Source organism: Cryptococcus neoformans, chromosome 14 (assembly GCF_000149245.1).
Source record: "Cryptococcus neoformans var. grubii H99 chromosome 14, complete sequence".
Lineage (NCBI taxonomy): Eukaryota > Fungi > Basidiomycota > Tremellomycetes > Tremellales > Cryptococcaceae > Cryptococcus > Cryptococcus neoformans.
Window position 1 is genome coordinate 383,219 of NC_026758.1, and position 18,844 is coordinate 402,062.

The 18,844-nt window shown below is 47.0% G+C and overlaps 6 protein-coding genes and 1 non-coding gene; 3 read left to right on the forward strand and 4 right to left on the reverse strand.

The window, feature by feature from the left end:
* The window catches only part of CNAG_13179, a 1,695-nt gene extending 1,407 nt beyond the window's left edge, over positions 1-288 (forward strand). The window contains exon 3 of the non-coding RNA XR_001046458.1: positions 1-288. This exon is cut by the window's left edge and continues 361 nt beyond it. This is a non-coding gene — a non-coding RNA (hypothetical RNA).
* The window catches only part of CNAG_05466 (hypothetical protein), a 2,565-nt gene extending 1,899 nt beyond the window's left edge, over positions 1-666 (reverse strand). Inside the window, exons 1-4 of the mRNA XM_012198403.1 lie at positions 405-666; positions 300-343; positions 96-254; positions 1-40 (exon numbers count right to left, since the gene is read on the reverse strand). The exon at positions 1-40 is cut by the window's left edge and continues 99 nt beyond it. Of these exons, the coding sequence (XP_012053793.1) occupies positions 1-40; positions 96-177 (122 nt within the window). The 5' untranslated portion in view covers positions 178-254; positions 300-343; positions 405-666. The remainder of the gene's footprint in view (positions 41-95; positions 255-299; positions 344-404) is intronic.
* Positions 667-973: 307 nt separating this feature from the next.
* Positions 974-1,857, reverse strand: CNAG_05467 (hypothetical protein). Its single transcript, XM_012198404.1, has 2 exons — positions 1,769-1,857; positions 974-1,710 (listed from the first exon to the last, which is right to left on the reverse strand). Exons 1-2 carry the CDS (start codon positions 1,794-1,796, stop codon positions 1,163-1,165), a joined length of 576 nt encoding a protein of 191 aa, XP_012053794.1. The 5' UTR covers positions 1,797-1,857; the 3' UTR covers positions 974-1,162.
* A 31-nt stretch (positions 1,858-1,888) lies between these two features.
* On the reverse strand, positions 1,889-3,952 carry CNAG_05468 (AP endonuclease 1). XM_012198225.1 has 7 exons: positions 3,348-3,952; positions 3,238-3,295; positions 3,171-3,182; positions 3,037-3,120; positions 2,876-2,990; positions 2,559-2,827; positions 1,889-2,500 (listed from the first exon to the last, which is right to left on the reverse strand). The coding sequence occupies exons 1-7, from the start codon at positions 3,931-3,933 to the stop codon at positions 2,173-2,175; spliced, it is 1,452 nt and encodes a 483-aa protein (XP_012053615.1). The 5' UTR covers positions 3,934-3,952; the 3' UTR covers positions 1,889-2,172.
* Positions 3,953-4,157: 205 nt separating this feature from the next.
* CNAG_05469 (E3 ubiquitin-protein ligase synoviolin) lies at positions 4,158-7,005 on the forward strand. XM_012198226.1 has 7 exons: positions 4,158-4,403; positions 4,522-4,614; positions 4,689-4,750; positions 4,799-4,889; positions 4,940-5,243; positions 5,293-5,677; positions 5,727-7,005. Exons 1-7 carry the CDS (start codon positions 4,269-4,271, stop codon positions 6,874-6,876), a joined length of 2,220 nt encoding a protein of 739 aa, XP_012053616.1. The 5' UTR covers positions 4,158-4,268; the 3' UTR covers positions 6,877-7,005.
* A 543-nt stretch (positions 7,006-7,548) lies between these two features.
* Positions 7,549-13,095, forward strand: CNAG_05470 (ABC transporter family protein; the record flags this gene model as incomplete). The annotated part of the gene is made up of 27 exons (XM_012198405.1): positions 7,549-7,799; positions 7,850-7,981; positions 8,029-8,237; positions 8,401-8,515; positions 8,564-8,618; positions 8,670-8,688; positions 8,738-8,962; positions 9,017-9,432; positions 9,483-9,561; positions 9,617-9,678; positions 9,731-9,877; positions 10,051-10,101; positions 10,234-10,248; positions 10,320-10,421; positions 10,479-10,712; positions 10,769-10,865; positions 10,918-10,961; positions 11,013-11,373; positions 11,432-11,468; positions 11,521-11,603; positions 11,656-11,735; positions 11,794-12,205; positions 12,270-12,549; positions 12,737-12,815; positions 12,872-12,896; positions 12,948-13,053; positions 13,086-13,095. 27 exons carry the CDS (start codon positions 7,549-7,551, stop codon positions 13,093-13,095), a joined length of 3,726 nt encoding a protein of 1,241 aa, XP_012053795.1.
* Positions 13,096-13,309: 214 nt separating this feature from the next.
* On the reverse strand, positions 13,310-18,769 carry CNAG_05471 (alpha-glucosidase). XM_012198406.1 has 22 exons: positions 17,452-18,769; positions 16,901-17,397; positions 16,789-16,847; positions 16,706-16,734; positions 16,574-16,655; positions 16,452-16,525; positions 16,218-16,398; positions 16,138-16,157; positions 15,989-15,997; positions 15,853-15,941; positions 15,745-15,795; positions 15,578-15,680; positions 15,437-15,525; positions 15,299-15,377; positions 15,169-15,245; positions 14,798-15,118; positions 14,700-14,743; positions 14,594-14,648; positions 14,430-14,542; positions 14,243-14,371; positions 13,794-14,191; positions 13,310-13,733 (listed from the first exon to the last, which is right to left on the reverse strand). The coding sequence occupies exons 1-22, from the start codon at positions 17,615-17,617 to the stop codon at positions 13,480-13,482; spliced, it is 2,919 nt and encodes a 972-aa protein (XP_012053796.1). The 5' UTR covers positions 17,618-18,769; the 3' UTR covers positions 13,310-13,479.
* Between the last annotated feature and the right edge of the window lie 75 nt (positions 18,770-18,844).

An 18,844-nucleotide genomic window follows, 5' to 3' on the forward strand; every position in this document is an offset into this window, starting at 1 on the left:
GGATTGGGGGGAAGACCCATTGAGAGCTCAAATGGTGGAGCTACTTCATTGTCAGTACGGATAAGACATGGAGGGCCAGGGATTGGAGACCTCACTTTTGGCTTCACTAGGTGTACTTCTGTGGCTTCCAAAAGAGGAACGGCGGGTGGAAATGCCAGGATCATAATGTTGGCTCATTTCATGTGACTTTCGTGCTTTTCTGATTATGAATGTGCTGATCCTGATCGAACAGCGTTTTTGTTCAGGCTAATATTCTGATGTTTTAGAATCAGTGAATGAACAAAGAAACTTTAGCTCACTTCTCTCTCCTTATAACCCTGTTGTTTAACCCTGTTTTGTTTACCTGCATCAGGAATTTCAATGCCCGCCTCAACTTCCGCTTGATCCAACGTCTTTAAGCTCACACGGTGCTCTGCTGATCATGTTTGGCCATATATCCACCTTTGTGCTTAAAGTCTTATCCTTCAATGATCATCCTCTTTGCTGGCAATTGGGGAACCGGTGTACAAAGTTTGTGGAAGAGATCGAAGAAGGGAGATAAAGAAATCCTTTATTTGTTCATTTACCAGACTCATCTGGAAGGTCATTCTAGAATTACAAGATGGAAAGGGACAAAAATGTGAGTCATGACGAAAACCAAGAGTCTGGTAAGGTGGCAAGGGTTCGAAAGCCTCAATGGAAGACGAGGACATGTCGATTACGGATACGTGATTCCAATCTACGCGAGCTAGCTCAAATGTCATATCCCCAGCTGTTGACTCAATGCTTGCGCAGTTCCTAACATGCAACTTTTATCAATCACGATTCCAATCGAAAGAATTGTCAGCGAATTCGTCAGGAATCACCCTGCTTTCTATTACATTACCAGCCTCAAGCTTTTCCTTGTTTATGATCTCTAATTGATAGGAATGCCCGCCCGATGGGTGGCAGACGACGAGATGAGGTGAGCACTATGCATGACAACTTTCCCCTAGCAAACCGCTTCCAACAATGCGTTGCACAAATGAAACGGCCAAGTTATATGTTCTGTTTTCTTTCTCATAACTTTCGCATGCAACTTCTACCTCAGCAACTAAGCTTTATCTGAGCATCTCATAACGTAAACTATTCACACCGCACTATAACGACAAGCATTGTCGCCTTTTAATAAGTATTACTCATCTCAATCGCTGGAGTCTGTAGCTTGAGTGCTATCGTCGTCAAAGTTTTGAGGGATGACCAAACTTTCATTGCTCACTCTCCCCTTTCCTGCTGTTTCCTGATCAGCTTCCTTTACAAGATACTGGTGAGGAAATGGAGGGGGAACTGTAGAAAGTTCACTCATTTTTGTGGGCGGACTGATAGATGATTGAAGGATATTTGCCCACATGGCATTCTCCTCCTCGGAGAATGGTTCAGACGACCCTTTGAATATTTTCCGAATTCTCCTCCCCAAAGGCCAAGAAGAGGTCTGCGAGTCACTGTTGATGTTGCTCGAAATCGAACTGGATGTATCGACTCGTGGCAGTCTCCGGCGACCCTGGGTAGAGCTAGTAGGAGTTGTAAAATAGTCAGAAGATTCGCTTAATGAACCAGGACGAGAGTTACTTGTTGTCGGAGGAGTTGTAGAATTTGATGTACTTGTTCGGACATGAGTGGAAAAAGACGGGTCGTTGACCGCTAAGTCGGCAGACTTTGGTGGGAAGATGTTGTATGTGCTTCGGCTGGAAACTATTGCAATGTCAGCTTGTTGCGTGCAGACAGTCAAAAGACAAGAAAGGAAGCTCACCGGTGCTTGACGTTTGCTGGGGAGGCATAATTGGTTTTAACTGTCGTATTTTCGCAATACCTTATATTGTTTTCTTCTGCACTTAGAGTGTGGCTGCTTATTGTGCCGCAAGATCAAATGCTGTCTGGAAATATCTGACATTAAATAGTCATTGTAGTCACTTTATCCTACTCGTCCTCGGCCACGGCATGCTTTCATTGTCGGTCAATGTCAAATATTTTCGCTGTAAAGGGAGGTAGCAGCAGATGTGCAGTGACTCGTTTCCGCTTCCACTGACTGGAAGTCCTAATAACTTCAAGCGAAAAGACGCGAATGATAGCTGCCGTGTCTGGAACCCAAATGAAAATAAGTACATGCGACCACAAACAAGTCCGACCGCTCTGACTGGAATTCTATCCCCGACTCTAGTCCTCATCATGGGAGCATCCGTCGTCCTCCACTTTTTTGATCTTCTTCGCTTTTCCCTTGGCAGCGGGCTTCTTTTTTTCTTTCGGCGGATTGATCGCATCCCGCTCTTTCCTCCACCGCTTTTCGATCTCCCCCTTCTTGACCTCCCATTCATCGTCTTCGATTTCCTGGATCTCGTATAAGAGGGCGATTTCCTTTGTCCAGATGGAAAGATGTTCGGCGGGGGTGGGGGCGTCTGGCGCGGGAGTTTCGAGGACTAGTGGTATACCGGCCATGAGAGGGTCGCGCATGATGCATCTGAACGCTGTGAGACCGATCATACCACTGAAGCATAAGTTAGCTTTGTTCGATTACTCACAAAACAAGACACTGAGCCACTTACAGACCGATGTTCTCGTGCAAATCCTTGTTGGCGCCCAGACCCGCCTTTGAGTCGTTCAAATGTACACCCGCCAAGTATTTGTTTCCAACCACCTCGTCAAACTTTCTCATAGTCTCGGCGTATGTCTCTGCTGTTCTAATATCGTAACCAGCAGCAAAAGTATGGCAAGTGTCGATACAAACGCGGACACGAGACTTGTCTTCGACGAGTTTAATGATAGAGGAAAGGTCTGACCATGCTGTACCGACAATGTTGGATCCTGCGTTGGCCTGAATTAAATTAGACAGGGTGATCTTTAATAACAGCAGGGGACTAACCATGTTCTCTATCACGGTGATGACTTCAGGGACATCCTTGTGCACTTGGTTGATGGCTTTTGCAATGAGAGCAAAGCTTTCTTCCTTAGTGCAAGCGCCAACTGTGGACCCAGGGCTATGCGGGTGAGTATTCGAAAGGTATAGAGACGGAAAGCACATACTGCCAGTTGTAGAGTTTAATACCAAGTTGGTGGCAACGTGCAATATCATCTTTGAAACATTCGTAGGAGACTTTCCACTTCGCCCTATGGTGATGTCAGATGTCTACATAGGTCTTGAAAATGTGAGAGCTTACGGGTCAGGGTTACTGCAGAGGCGAAATGTTAATAAACTATTCATGTGCGACTCGACAATCAACTCACCCTAAGTTGATGAGATAACTGCCATGGACCAGTATACTGTCAGGGCCATAACCCATTCCTTCCGATGTATAATTCAGCATCCGTTGGTTCATATACGGCAATTTACTCACCACCTTCCTCCTTGCTCTTCATGAGCTCTTTGAATCTCTGCACTGTGTCATCTTCATACGGCTTACTCTTCCACTGTCTTTGACTCTTGACAAACAGAGCCAACCCATTTGCGCCTGCTAGACCTGCTCTCAGCAACGCTGTGGCAGGACCACCAGCAGCAGACACATGTGCTCCCAAAAGCATCGGTTGTGATTTGTCGTTTGAAGGGGCAATACCTCCGTTAGGAGAGGCTGTAGAAGCCGGGAGTTTGAATGCAGGGTAACCTTGACGAGGGAGGTGAAGCATTGGTTCTAATTCAACTGGGGGCCAAGCATTGGCCTTGGAAACACGCTGCTTCTTTGCAGGAGTAGGTGCGTCTTCGTCATTATTATTCTCTTTGTTCTCCTCATTTTTCGGCTTTGTTGATCGAACGGCTCTCTTAGGCTTTACAGCCTTGGGAGCGGGAGCCTCGGGCTCTAGTTCTGTCAGAGGGGATGACGCTGATCGTTCGCGCTTGGGAGTTGTTGATGTTATCAGGCGGGCCATTGCTACGGGATAAGAGTATCTTGATAGTCTGAGAGATGCGGGTGCGGACCTGGAAAGCATAAATGAAAGTGCTGGGAAAACACTAACCGTAAAAGGCGCGCTCGCGTCGAAAATGAGGAAGTATCTGGGCCTTTCACTCAAGACGCGTTTCGGCGATCACCGAAATGGCAGCTTACATAAGGCTGCTAGTAGATGTTACGCATCCTCCACGTCAGAGTATTCGGTGTTCGAGTTGCCGCTTCGGTAACTTGCAGGTGTCCATGGATGTCGAGTGATTCTTCATAACGACTCCGAACAATTAATAATATACGTGTTCCGGTTTTCCATATCCAGCCCTACTTTCCTGAGTCCCTACTTCACCTTTATTCCCATTAGGCAGGTCAAGACCGCCCTTCATGGCGCGCCGTTTCGCGCTCTACGGTGTTGCCTCGACCGTCTTCGCCTTTGGCGTGGTCTCTACGGCCCTGCGGACAAGAGCCAACTTTTATGCGGCAGCTGTATCTATTGGAAAGAGCAGTGGATCTATGATGGTGCGTGTGAGAGCAGCTATTTATCTCCCGAGGCCTGTTGTAGAGTCGACTATTTCAAGGCTAGGATAAGGAACAAAGGGTTCATGATATTTTGTTGCTGACTTGCTCGTGTGCATAGATACTAGGTAACTTCATTCTCTTCAATGCCATATTATTAGGCATAGGTGTGAAGAAATTATTCTTTGGCCAGCTGCGTACCATCGAATATGAGGTGAGTGCTGGCTGGTTTTGTGCACGAGCCTCCCGCACCCCCTCTCAATGCCTTGGACTGACAGGTTATTACAGCATTTATGGGAGAAACTGTGGATGTTCTTAACTGAATCTTTGCTGGCATTGGCTATCTTCCGGTATGGGAGCTTGTAAGGATGTCGGTGTATTCGCTGACCCTCGTACAGAGATGATTTCTCCATTTCTTTCATGGCCATGTTCAGCGTCTTGGTGTTCTTGAAGTGTTTCCACTGGATTACAGCCGATCGAATAGACTACGTGGGTATAATATATTATTCCTCCCACCCCTTAACTCACCTTTTGCACAGATGGATCAAATACCTCCGCCAGGTCCGCCTAGGCAATTCCACATTCGAATGGTCTCCATTGTCTCCTTCCTTATGCTCCTCGACTTCCTCTTTGTCTCATATTCTCTTGAAACAATACTTCTCGAGGGTGTGTCCGCCATGATCATCTTTGCATCCGAATTCGTCATTCTTCAGGCGACAATTGCCGGTAGCGCAGCTAGGTACGCTGTTGGTGTGATCGATTTGAGGAGAGCGCGCGGAAGAGAAGATGCCCCAGTCTGGGAGGCAAAGAGCACGTATCTCTTCTACATCGATCTTTCTGTTGGTCAGTTGAACTTACATCACCAACAAATCGAGTAATTGACTTTCTGCAGACTTTATCAAACTTCTTACTTACCTCATGTTCTTCACCGTCATCTTCCTTAACTACGGTCTCCCTCTTCACATTCTCCGTGACGTCTATCTGACCCTCATGTCATTCATGGGTCGGATTCGCGACCTCATGCGTTACCGACGCGCCACGCGTGATATGGACAATTTGTATCCCGACGCCACTGAAGAGGAGCTTGAAAGATCGGGCGATCGAACGTGCATCATTTGCCGTGAGGAGATGATCTCTCGGAGCCAAAGGGAAAGGGAGGGGATGCCAGTTAATGAGGGCGGGCCTAATGAGACGCCAAAGAAACTTCAATGCGGACATGTGTTCCATTTTCATTGTTTGCGCAGCTGGCTTGAAAGGCAACAAAAATGCCCCACTTGGTGAGTTTTGTTTTTCGAGCTGTATAGGGTCCTAGCTCACGATATACAGTCGCCGAGATGTTCTCACGCGTCAAAGACCTCCTGGTCTCGTGTACAATCCTCCGATGCCCCAGGAACCACTAAGGCCCGCTCCCGCTGCACGCCCAGGTGACCACGGTCGAGACGCCCAGCTTGTCGAGCTGATGCGTCAAAACTTGAATGAGTACTTTCCTAATGATAACAATCGTCGGGATGGGGCTGCTAGAACATCCACTACTCAAGGTACAAACTCGCGTGCGGCGGAGAGTTCTGGTTCTCAAGAAGGAACTGAGCAAAGGATACAGAGAGGTATTTGGGGAGGGCCTATCGTTCCTGGTCGATTTACTCCCGCTCCACTTGGTGCGGCTCCCAGATTATCTTCATCCCCCACCCCCTTCACACTACGCCGAAGTGGACAAGCAACCCCCACTCAAACCGTTCCTCAAATGTCTGCTGCCAATCAGCGGGAAAACAGTGACAACCTTCCGTCAAATCCTCGTATTCCTCAAGATTCACCATCATACTATAACAATTCCCGAGTCGTCTCAGGCAATGTCACACCTTTTTCTTCAAATCCGCCTTTCAGTTTCAGTAATACCGGAGCTGCCAGATCTGCGAGAGAGGAGACTGGACAGGACGAGAATGATGTCAGGAGACAGGTTGCAGATGCGGCACTGCGAAGATTAGGGGGTATGACTGGGAGCGGGGAGTCTCTGCCTTCTGTCAGAGAAGACAAGGGGAAGGGAAGAGAGCAGATGCAAGAAGAAAATGAGCTGGACCGATGGGACGCCGTACCTCGTGTCCATGCTCAGTTAGCTCCCAAACAATTCCACGTTCCCGACCACGACCATCTATCTCGCTCCAACAAAAGGCCTAAACTTGATAGTTCTGCAGCATACGCACCACCCTTCGAAAACTGGACACAAAGGATAGAGAGGACATCCGATGGTACCAGGCGCGGATTGGATGAGCGGTTAAAGTTACTGGGTCAGGTGGATGAAAGGATTTGGGGGTTAGTGGGTGAATTAACGAGATTGAGGAGTGAATGGGAAGCGGAGGATGGCGCAGTGAGCAGGACATCTTCCTCACGTTCATCACCGGGTGAGGGTGCTGCTGCACCTGTGGCTGCATCCTCTGTATCTGACCCGCGGCTGGGGGATGATAGTGCTGTGGAGCAGTAGTGTAGCGGTATAGTAATCATAACAGCATGGTAGTAGGGTATATGTAATCGTTGTCGGCAGAGAGTATTCGGATACCGTACGCAGTTGCGTGAGACGTACTAATAAGTTCCTGCGTCGGTAACCCGGTATTCTAAAAAGCCGAGTGTCAATGTCTGTGCCTGAGCGAACTTGTAATGCTGCAAGCTGCTTGGGGGACTTCTAAAAGAATTCGATGTAATCATTTGTTCATGCATATACTGTGGAATTAGGATGCTGCATACAGCAGCAGCCAACTGAGTAAAAGAACGTCCAAATCCCAGTAGCAGAAACTGGATTGTGCATACTGATCAGCTTGCCACGATAGTGAGTCACTTTTTGGTCGAATCCCACTTTCCGACGGATCGCCAACGATCTTGTCCACCTGCAAAGCAAGGACAATCGACCCTGACTTTAGTCAAGCTATAGTATACATAGTCGTTTCTGTCAGTACAGTGTATATCATCCGGCATTCAAGTGGCTTGCAGAAGCCTGTATTGAAGTCAAATGGATGATCAGAAATTAAAAGATGCGGGTGTGGGGTCGTCGCGATTGACGACCGACGCAGCTTCGCCCAAGCAAGATTTGTCGAGTACGGAAGAATGTCTGGGAGATCAGCTAAGGCGAAGCTCTCAATCACTGCCAAGTCGAGGGTCGATGTCCAGCTCCAATCGCAACGTCGTCGAAGATCTCGAACTTGTGCCGATCCAGCACACCGACATACCCCCAGTAACACCTTCACAAATTACCAACCCACCTGTCTTGGTCGAATCAGAAGAGCAAGGGAGGTTACACAGGGAAAACGGAGACTGGAGGAAAAGCGCCCTTCTCAATTTACCACCGCCTCTGCCGTTTGACTTGGCAGTGGAAATGCTTACAATAGGCGTGCCGGATCGCAAAGCTCTTAGGTGTGTCGGATAGGGTCTCTGGCGCCATCGCTAAGACTGACGCACTGAAGGTGGATACCCAACCTATCTAAGGTATTTGCAAAGAGGAAGGAAAAGGATGAAGAGGAGACAGAAAGGCCAAAGAAAAAGTGGATTTTGCAAGATGTTAGCTGCGAGTGTCAGAATGGAGAGGTTCTAGCAATGTGAGCCAAGCATATAGCTTTTGGATCAAGCCTTGACCATACTATAGTCTGGGCGGTTCGGGATCAGGCAAGACGACCCTCTTGAATGCCATTGCAAATCGCATATCCGGTTTACCTACTACCAATGGCGAAGTGGCTTACTACTCTGCAGGACGGCATGCGGAAATCACGAGAGGTATGAAACTAGAGAAGGGGCAAGTGAAAAAGCGTATAGGGTTTGTGAGACAGCAGGATTTCTTGGTAGAGTGCTTAACCGGTGAGTCGTGGTATCGCAATCCCTCAAGAGATGTGTTAAATAGGCCGCATAGTTCGAGAAACATTAACCTATGTATGGCATGTGTTGCTCACTTTGCGCCCTTGCCGACTAACTTTTTTTTTAAAACGGGCAGCCAAACTCAGACTCCCGACTCACTTGTCAGGTGACGCGATAAGTTTTATCGTGGAACAGACTATCGATGAACTAGGCTTACGAGATGCCGCCGATACTGTTGTTGGTGGCCCATTAAGAAAGGGTATATCAGGTGGAGAAAAGAGGTGCGTCTTGTCGAGATATTGTGCTGATACCTGCTAATGAAATTATAGGCGATTGTCGATAGGCTGTGTCTTGGTTACTTTACCTAGCGTACTAGTTCTCGATGTGAGTAGTGTGGTTGATACAGAGTTGAAGTCACCGGCTGATTGCGCTTAGGAACCTACATCTGGCTTGGGTATGTCTTTGTCTAGCCCTTTTTGACGTATTATATTGACTTGCTATAGACGCTTTCACATCATATTTATTGCTTCTCACCTTGTCACAGCTTGCTCGTCGAGGACGAACTATCATTCTATCAATTCACGCCCCTCGTTCAGACGCTTTTGAAATTTTCGACCGAGTAGCACTTTTATCCAAGGGCAGAATTGTTTATTCTGGGCTTCGGAAGGACTGTCTCGCATGGTTTTACAGCCTCGGGCATGAAGTCGAGCGGGGAGTCAACCCCCTAGGTCTATCCCGTTCCCATCATGGAAATGACATTTATTAACTGACAATCAATACAGATTTCCTGATCGACGTCTCTTCTGTCGATAATCGCACCCCTGAGAATGAAGAGGCCTCTATCGCACGCGTTCGCTCATTAATCCAAGCTTGGAACAATCGCTCCCCAACTCATTGGGCCGATAATCTCGAAAAAGCATCCATGCAAAGCTCAACTTCCTCCATATCCATCGACCACCTTTCACCTCAAGGAAACAATTTTGATGAGGTATCAAGTAACGGAGTAGGCGGAGACGATACCTCACCAGATATAGACGCTAGGGATGAGCAACGACCTGGCCTATGGAAACAAACAAGGGTGCTAACCGCCAGAGCACATCGGAATGTGTACAGAAACGTGCCGCAGTTAGTCGGGTTTGCAATGCAGGCGGTGTTATTAGGGGTCATCATTGGTGTAACGTACTACCAACTACCTGAAGTAAGTTCATACCTCTTGCGTTCTTGGAAAATAACCAACGGCCGGTTCAGACACCCACCGGTATTCAAAGTTTGAAAAACCTGAGTTTCCAGCTCATACCCGGTGTTTTTTATCTACAACAGGTGTTTTGTAAGTCTTTAGAGTGTGTCATGGACAAAAAAAGCACTCTCTAACCAAATTCTAGGGATCTACAAGTTCTGTACCGACCTTGTCATCTTTGATCGAGAAAGAGAAGACCGTCTTTACGTATGTGATACATCACCAAATAAATATATGCGTCGCTGACTATATGATACAGGACGTTATCCCCTATGTATTCTCTGATTTCATTTCGTATCTCATTCCCAGTATTTTATCACCCACCATCTATGTTGTCTTGGTCTATTTCATATCAAAACTTCGCACTGATGATCTGGCGGCAAATCTTTTCATCACTATCGCGTCTGTACGTCCAGTTGTGGCCGTGCAGGCCAAGTTTTGATATGCTGACACGAAGTGATTTAGACCATTCTTGTACAATTTACTACTCAGGGTTTGGCGTTGCTCTCTGTGGGTCGTTAACAAGGTGGTTCGTTGCAGGTCACTTACTGACGAATTATTTTAGGCCTCATTACTCAGGTCATTTTCCGCGGCATCTATGCTGGGCAACTCGCTGAATTTGTTTCAAATGTAAGGCATTTATGTCTCTGAGTGATCCGACGCTGACAATTACACTATCAGTATGAGCTCGGGGTTTATATTGTAGGTGGTGTCACGATTCTCCATAAGTGGGTGGCGTTTTGCTCAACTTGATTTCACCAGGACGAATGTACCGGTGTATGTGGCATGGATCAGATGGATAAGCCCTTACTTTTATTCTTTTCGTGAGCGCCTCCTGTCTAATCCAGGTCGATGATATCTCAAACCAAGTCCTAGGAATCGTTGCGACGACGCAGTTCAAAGACCGGATATTCGATTGCCCGGCAGAATCAAACGCCAATCTGAATCAAGTGAGCTATCTCTATATAGTCTCTAAGCTACACTTATTAATGGCTATTTTGCCACAGTGCCTGGGTAACAACGTCTTGAATGGCCTCAACTTTGACTACACTATCAACATCGGAGCGTGGTTTGGAGGATTGATTGGTCTTGCAGTTGTCGAATACGCTTTGGCATGTGTTGTTTTATGGGGCTTGCCTGCTGGTGGAGTGAAACACGCCTCAGAAATAGACTCGCATCATCGCGGCAAAGAGACCGATGTGAGGGAAAGTCATATGACGAGGGATAAAATAGATGTATCTGTAAGCTTTATCAGCGCTGATCGATGCCAAGAGGCTACTGACATACTGGTTTACAGGTGAGAAATCTCAGTTTGATCTGGAAGAGACGAGGGAGAGGGTCCCTTAAGGATAGGGAAAAGGTCATCTTGAATGATTTATCCTTGGATTTTCCCGGTACGTGCATCTTGTGAGATATAGGTGACCAAATCTCATTTGCTTTGGGTAGCCGGTGAAGTTTCAGCGATTTTAGGACCTTCGGGAGCCGGGAAGGTAGATGCTTTTGTTATCAAGGATTGAACGCAACTACTGATAGCATCATAGTCAACACTCTTGCAACTCATCGCAGGAAGGCAACTCAATCCAGGTCCCTTTTCACATTACGCAATCTCGGGTACTCTTCTCTTCGCAAACCAGCCCATTTCTCGTACCACCCAATCCAATATCGCTTTCGTAGAGCAAGATGATGATTGGCATCTACCTTCACTTACTGTTCGTGAAACACTTACCTATGCTGCTATATTACGACTTCCGGATAAGATGCCTAAGAAGCAGAAGGTTGCGAGGGCGGAAACAGTGTTGAGAATGCTTGGGCTCAAGGACTGTGCAGATCTTCCGGTTGGTGGTGCTTTGTTGAAAGGTATTAGTGGCGGTGAGAAAAGAAGATTGAGTTTAGCTGTACAAAGTGAGTTGCTGGTTACAAATGGTCCAATTTCAGTGGCTTATGCTATCATAATCTTCAGTGATCAATGACCCTGCGATCTTGGTGGTTGACGAGCCGTGCGTTTCCTATGTTTCGAATCTGCCGCAGTAGTGATTTACTTTTCATCAGAACTTCTGGACTCGACGCTAGTATTGCTCTCGGGGTCATGCACGTTTTACGCGATATTGCGGCTACTGGACGGACAGTTATAGGTATGCGCCCAAACTTTACGTGGATGTATCAGAAGCTAAGCATAAGGCAAAGCTACTATTCATCAACCACGCAGTGACATCTGGAGGCTTACTGACAACGTGACTTTGTTGGCAAAGGGAGGTACCATAGCTGTGAGCATCTGTCGCTCGAAGACGCCCCTTGGACCCTAGCTGATAATACTCTTGACAGTATACTGGAAAACGTTCGGATGCCGTCCAATACTTTGCTTCTATCAACTACGCCATGCCTTCCGAATTTTTCAACCCCGCCGATCACCTTTTGGATCTTGTCTCCATCGATCCTCGGGTCTCCTACCATGACCAGTCATTAACTCGAGTCAACAGTCTCACATCTCAATGGCGAATCCGATCAGCTGGGCAGGAAAATGGAGATGAACAAGGCAAGAATGGCGCAGGCTCTGCGATTATCAAGCACGGAGAAGGGACTACACCGATGAGGATAGCTTTGCCTGTTGTGCTGGAGAGGCATTGGAAAAATCTATGGAGGCGCAAGGATGTGTTTTTCAACAGACTAGGGCAGACCCCGTTATTGGGAGCATTGTTTATTTTATTCTTCCAGAGACTTACCCATGGACCAGCAGGTTCGTTCTTCCCAGTTTTCACACCTCATGGATGGACCCTTCTCTAATAGATCTTTTACCACAGGTGCTCAAGATCGAATCGGTGTCACTATTGAGTCGACTTCAGCAATCGCTTTCGTTGGTCTTCTCAATGCCATGTCAATATTCCCTGCCGATAGGAATCTCTACCTTCATGAGGCTAAGTCTTCTGCTCGGTACTCACCAGCTACCTTTGTGATTACTTACTCTTTGGTTGAGGTTGGATTTGAGTTGGTGGGCGGGTTTGGCTACGGTGCTATTGCGAGTACATTTACTTTTTTGAGTGAATGTCGAGCTAGCCTGGATGTAGATGAACGTCGCTATAGGTATGCAGACTTCAATAAGGATATATTTCGAATACTCCATATCGATCTGGGCAATGGTCAATATGGGTGAAAGTTTTGCTATGATCTTCGGAAGCTGGATTCAGACGGAAGGCTTGACCGTAACGTGAGCATTTCAAATAGAACGACAGTGTCATTGAAGGCTTATCTCGGGCCATCGTTCAATCAGAGTCGTTTCCACTATTCTCTCGCTCATCGGACAAGTCAGTGGCGTCATATCGCTATCTGTACCTGCTTGGTTGGCAGCCGTAAGTCATCAGCATGGGGTAATGTTGTACATAAACTGATTATGTTATTTTTATAGATTGCCTGGGGTACATGCGTAAAAGGTGGGTCGCAATCACGCAAATGAACCAAAATCTGAAGTATTGGTTGGGTAGCTGCGACGAGAGTTCAAATTATCAACGAGGCTGTCGGTTTAGAATTCCATTGTACCAATGAGGAAATTTCATCAGGAGCTTGTGTGGCTCAAAGCGGCGAGCAACTGTAAGCTAAACTGGCCAAATAAATTACTACAGGCATCGCTGATTGTCTACCAGTCTTGCATTGTTCAACTGGCATGACCTTGACACGGCGAAGTTTATGGGAATCATGGTCGCTGTATGTATAGCGTGGAGGATTATGGGCTGGGCATCTTTGGCGGCGAGGGTTGGGGGAATCAGATAGTAGCAGATTCGTCTTGTACGGGCTTGCAATTCTAGAGACTGTCTGAAGCATTACTGCTCATCTACATATTTGCTTTTATAATGCTGAATTTGGTAGAAGATCTTTGACTGAATACATGTTGGCGATCCACTATATCATTTACCATTACTATATTTTGCGGAACACAAACACAGTGACGCAGCGCTAGGTATTATAAGTCCGTTTACTTCTTCCATTACTGAGTCCGTTGAAAATATTGTCCACTTATTACCACATAAGCTCCCAAGCAGAATTGAGGTCTTGAACAAGGCCTGTAATTTTAATTCTGCCTAAGCTCCCGTCATACTCAATCTGGTTATCTTTGACCTTGCTACCATTGAGGGTGATTTCGGAAGGTGCAGTCCAAACACCGACAATGGTAATAGTTTTGAGCTTGCCAGAAATGGTGTAGCTACCGGCAGCTGTGGAAGAGAATTTACAGGAATCAGTGGATGTAAAGGTGAGGCAAGTCTGCTCGGTGACTGTAGCCAGTGTGCGTCAGCTTTGACCGCGGAACGTCTAGACAAAAAGATGAAACCCACCAGGCAAACTTTCACCATCATCAATTTTGGCATCACCTTCTGCGTAACCCTTGCCGTCAAGCACGACCAATATAGCGTAACCACTATCTTTTGTCTCCTTGACAGTATAACCAGGCTCGTCGTAGAGTAACAAAGCACTACCACTCCTGACGTGCACGCCTATGTTTCCGAGAGGCAAATCGAGAGTAACGTCTTCGCCGGAAGAAGTGTCAAGCTTACAGTGGGTCCACCAGTCAACCCAGAAAACATCATTCATGGTGGGGAATTGGCCAACTACAGTTGACTCGTTAGGTTGAAGTACTGGGGTGACAAGTACAGAGGGACCAATGAGGAACTGGTAGTCGTTGTCAAGGTAATTGGGGGAGGGGAACTCGTGGAAAAGGGGAATAACGGTAGGACTTCAAACGAACAGTTAGTTTCTTCATGGCCGACAAACAATTGGAACTCACGTTCCGGCAAGAGAGGACTTTGCGAATAATGTGGACCAATAAGGCAACATCTGATACCTGGCGTGGATGGCCTTGATACTGGCATCACGGACAGAGTCCCACACATAAGGCTCTTGACTAATTGCAGACCTACAAAGCCTGGATCAGTGACTCATCCTTCATCCCTAAATCAGTTAGATGAACTTACTTGATGTTATGGTTTCTGAAAAATGGGAAGAAAGCACCAAGTTGCATCCATCGGTTACAAAGCTCTTCATCCGTGTTGCCGTTAAAACCACAAACGTCAGGACCAACCATGGGCTGCAACATCTTGTCAGCATTAAACGTCTAATCAGTCCATATTTGACTCACGATACCGAGCAAGTTGAACTGTAAGACGCCTTGAATGGACCTCTTCATATAGGCACTGAAGCGATTAGGTAAACAAAATATTCAAGAATGATAACGGCAAACTCACAAAGTGGAGAAGTTATCACCGAGCCAGTGAGCAGTCTTTCGACCCTGTTTTGAGTTTTAGCTCGCCCCGAAGAAAGTATGCAAAATATGATTACTCACACTGCCGGCAAACGTAGATCGAGAAACCATGAATGGCCTCTTCCCAGGCTTTAAGTCCAAAAACATGTTGTTTGTAGCCTCCTCTTCCATGAGACCCCAAAGATTATGAACGCTGTACTCTTGAAGACCCCCATAATGGGTAGCGTTGGGGCTGACTGTCTTGACGGATAGTCTCCCGTTACCGTTGTTGATAGGGTAGGGAGGGACGTCAACATAAGGAATGGTGAGGACATCGTCTCGACTGATGAGGTTGGAACGACGCAGAGCGGTGTTCTTGGTGGCGTTGCCATCTGCACCGTAAGTGAGGGCGCCATCTACAGTCTGAATGCTTTTAGCGAAGATTTTCTTTGGTGGATGGCATGACGACTTACGACGTTACCGCTGATGCCAGTCACATTTGAATAACCCTCAGGCCAGTCAGTAGGGAATGCAACGGTAGAATAGTCGGCTGCCAGCTATGGTTAGCCCCTTCCCTGATACCTGGATCTCCAAAGCACATACGAGGAACGACTGTGGTATTCTCCAAAGACATGGTAGAGTTGCTGGCAGAGCCGTCAACGAAAGATGACGGTTCATTCATCTATCGAGTGGTCAGCCAAACCAGTCGCACCTGTCATTCTACATTGGATTACAACCTACATCAAGCCAGATACCGTCAAAATCGACAATCAGAGAGTAATTGTAGAAGGCCTCTGTCCAGACTTCCTGCATCTTGGGGTGGAACCAGTCTGTCATAACCTATTAGCTAAGGTTCATAGGTGATAGCTGAAGATAATCTACCTGGGAAGACGGCGAAAGTGGGCCAGACGGCACCGACGTACTCAGTACCATCAGGGTTTCTCATCCAAACTCCAAGCTCATGACCCTTGTCGTATACATCGAACTGTCATAGAGTAGTTGGTATCAGTACTAATGATTTCACGAAGTTGAGATTGGTAAGAACCTACCCTATCCGTAGCATTGAGCGGATGACCGATAGCTGCGTCGAATATGGGAATCTGTGAGATACAATTACCATCATAATTTGACAGCTCCCAGTATCCAGCGAAACTTACGTAGTGCTGGTTGCGAGAGTGAAGTGTCTCTACTAAGTTTCGGTAATCGACCTCTCCATAGTTCTGGTCAAATTGGAATTCTCTGTAGCCTTCGTCTCATATTAGCCAAAGAACATGGTCATTCTTGACTACTCACTCCTCATCCCTATCAGCCGAAACCGGATGTTCAGAAAAGGTCGAAATTAAATTAGAGAGTTATTGGTTATGCAGAAAGAGGAATGCATGACCCGAATATGTCAGTGTATGTTCTTGGGTATTTAGGTCTATCCGAATATTATGACTTACAGTCAATGTCATTCCATTGTCTACGCATTTTGATGTCAGCTCGTATGTCTTGGCCGGCCGAGAAAATCACAAATACTCACGTCTCCAGAGGAATCCCGGCATCTCTCATCCTATTGACAACTGAGAGGGTCTCGTTGGCAGAAGTATAACCCCATCGACAAAGATGGAATCCAAAGGACCATTCAGGCATGGGTTGTGGAAGGCCGATGGTGGATACATATTGTTCGGTTACATCGTTGGGGCTGGGACCGGAAACAAAGTCTGATAGAATGATTAGACACGACATATACGAAGACGAGAAAAGCGATGCTTACAGAGGTCGAGTGTACCACCAATGGCTCGATATTGAATAGCACCGTCTCGGAGGACAACGTCCATACCATTCGAGCTGGGAATATATTAGTAGTTACTAATCTTCTCCAGAGAATTGGCCTACTTTCGAAGGAATACGCCATGTGAAGCAAGGGTACAGGAGGTTTCGTTATACCTCACCTCCATGTAGAAGGGATGAGTACCGTCTGCGAAGCATGTTAGTAAATCCAGAACGAACAACTAGTGAAAAGCTGACAAAGGTTTTCATCTACAGGGTCAGCGATACTGAGGAACATTGTGGTTAATTATCACCGCTGTAGTCCCCCAACGTTCACTTACTCTCTTGCCCACATTGTCTGCACGGTGGAACTCGAGTTTCTGCGGTAGCCACTCCCCGACTTAAAAAGATCAGAATAATTTAAAAAGATTAGGGATCGAGATAGATACTTACAACAGCTTCGCCCAAGCCGTAGATGTTCGCTCCGACAGGCAATTTGGAGCTCAACTGCAGATATTGATCCTCGAAGACGAGCGGGTGAGCAGGCATAACCGTGTAGTTGCTGGGAGAGCCCAAGATGTCTGAAGGGTCTTTATGAATGGGAATACCATCCTTTCTGGTATCGAATAAGACCTCGCCATCTGACTTCCGAGTGACCCAGAAAGCAAAAGGACTGTTCTCGTAGTCGAACTTGAGATCTGATTTGTCGGCACTGTCTGTCCCGAAGAGGGTTCGTTTGGGACGAGGTAAGATGTTGTCATCGATCTGGAATTGCTTGACAGGGGTGTCATAGATGTGTACATGTAGCCGCGATGAAGTCTCGTACTCGACGGAAAGGGTAAGAGATGGAATGTCTGTGCCATACGCGGAACAGTAGGTAATCAAGTCGAGCTGAGCAGAGATACCGCCAGTAGATGTTTGCGTGACTGAATCAGAATTAATGGCGTAGCCTGGAAGTGCTGTCAGCTGCCGCACATCTGTGAGTACATGGTAAGGCTGCTTACCCTTGCACTGTGTGACATCACCGGAGAAGTCAGGTTGCTGACTGGCAACGGCCCAGCTGCTCTGATCTGGGGGCTGGGAGGACTGATGGGCAGCAGGCCTATATGCAGGAATGGCTCCTGCCAGTATGGGGAGAAGCAAGGTGAGGACTTGGACTAAAAGAGCCATAGCAGATGTGGAACACGAGGAAGGAAGCGCTTGAAAGGGCTCTGCATAGTCTCTTATGTGAATGGCGATGATGATGCGGTAACCGCTCTTTAATCTCTTGAACCGGCAATCTTTCCCGTCTGCATAAATCTTTCCACCAAGCTTCTTTCAACTTTTGATCACAAGTTCGGCTAGATATACCAGGCACCAAATGGCCCGCGGTACTTTCGCCTCGAGGTCCCCCATCTTCAACGACTATGGGATATGGGACTCGATGGACATATGACGATGCTATATCGAATGCGGCATGGGCGCCATGTGCATCGAGGCAAAGGACGCCAGTAGCTGCGTATCCATTCCCTAGATATATGGGCGTAAATGATTGATAACGGCGAAGCTTATATATCCGGGCCGTTGAGGTCAGGTGGTGATGATTATTACGAGTACTACGTTCGACTCCTGCTGGCTCCTTGAAGGCAAAAATCCCACAGACTCCTGGGAGTCGACGAGGATTTAATAACTTGCAGCGGTCGGGAACATGCGCAGGTTGGAAATGGAAGCCGGCAAGGGAAAGGAGGGGCGGAGGATGCCATGAGGAGCAAGTGTCGGCGATGAGTCACGCTAACGCAGACTGAAGGAAGAAAGCAACGTTGAAAATGAGGACGTCTTCGGGAAAGTGATCGGAAAAAAGTGCCCCGCAACACAAACTACAATAGAATAGTCCAGGTACGCCCTTCGGCATCTTTTGTGGCTTTCTCATCATCCTTCGTACGTACTGTACGAGTACTGAATCATCCTCACTTCTTTTGGCATTGGGCACATGTCAAAACTGGGGATGCAGAACATAGTGGTAGATGATCAATAATTCAGTGAAAACATAACGGAAAAGAAAGCCGCCTGGAATCAGTGAAGCAGCAAATAAAATTGAGGGTCAAGCGGGTCAAAAGAAGAACAAGAAAGAAACTAAACGCATGATGTGGGGGGAGGGGAATATGGTGTGCCAACCTGACACAGCAGTCAGCAGTAACCTCAGCCTATAGTACCTACTACTTCCGTCGGCATTCAGCCGGCGGTCAGTAGCAGGTTAATGAAGCTTATGATGACAACATTGGCCGCGAATCGTTAAATGGATCATGATGATTATTTCCCGTGGAGGCAACAACAATATGAGAGCACAGTAGACTGAGAACAAGACAAATGCGTCCCGTTTCCCGGCTAACCTCCATGAAAAGGAGCTTTGAACATCTC

What these genes read in the sequence shown, in the direction of transcription:
- CNAG_05468 (XM_012198225.1), bottom strand. Translation starts at nt 3,933, where the DNA reads ATGCTTTCCAGGTCCGCACCCGCATCTCTCAGACTATCAAGATACTCT. An exon ending in ATTAAACTCTACAACTGGCA is followed by an intron (nt 2,991 to 3,036) that starts GTATGTGCTTTC and finishes TCACCCGCATAG; the next exon opens with CCCTGGGTCCACAGTTGGCG. An exon ending in TTGCACGAGAACATCGGTCT is followed by an intron (nt 2,501 to 2,558) that starts GTAAGTGGCTCA and finishes CTTATGCTTCAG; the next exon opens with TGGTATGATCGGTCTCACAG.
- CNAG_05471 (XM_012198406.1), bottom strand. Translation starts at nt 17,617, where the DNA reads ATGGCTCTTTTAGTCCAAGTCCTCACCTTGCTTCTCCCCATACTGGCA. An exon ending in ACGGCTTGGGCGAAGCTGTT is followed by an intron (nt 16,848 to 16,900) that starts GTAAGTATCTAT and finishes GATCTTTTTAAG; the next exon opens with TCGGGGAGTGGCTACCGCAG. An exon ending in AAGTCCTCTCTTGCCGGAAC is followed by an intron (nt 14,192 to 14,242) that starts GTGAGTTCCAAT and finishes GTTCGTTTGAAG; the next exon opens with TCCTACCGTTATTCCCCTTT.
- CNAG_05467 (XM_012198404.1), bottom strand. Translation starts at nt 1,796, where the DNA reads ATGCCTCCCCAGCAAACGTCAAGCACCG. An exon ending in CCAGCAAACGTCAAGCACCG is followed by an intron (nt 1,711 to 1,768) that starts GTGAGCTTCCTT and finishes ACATTGCAATAG; the next exon opens with TTTCCAGCCGAAGCACATAC.
- CNAG_05469 (XM_012198226.1), top strand. Translation starts at nt 4,269, where the DNA reads ATGGCGCGCCGTTTCGCGCTCTACGGTGTTGCCTCGACCGTCTTCGCC. An exon ending in AGAGCAGTGGATCTATGATG is followed by an intron (nt 4,404 to 4,521) that starts GTGCGTGTGAGA and finishes TCGTGTGCATAG; the next exon opens with ATACTAGGTAACTTCATTCT. An exon ending in CTGGCATTGGCTATCTTCCG is followed by an intron (nt 4,751 to 4,798) that starts GTATGGGAGCTT and finishes ACCCTCGTACAG; the next exon opens with AGATGATTTCTCCATTTCTT.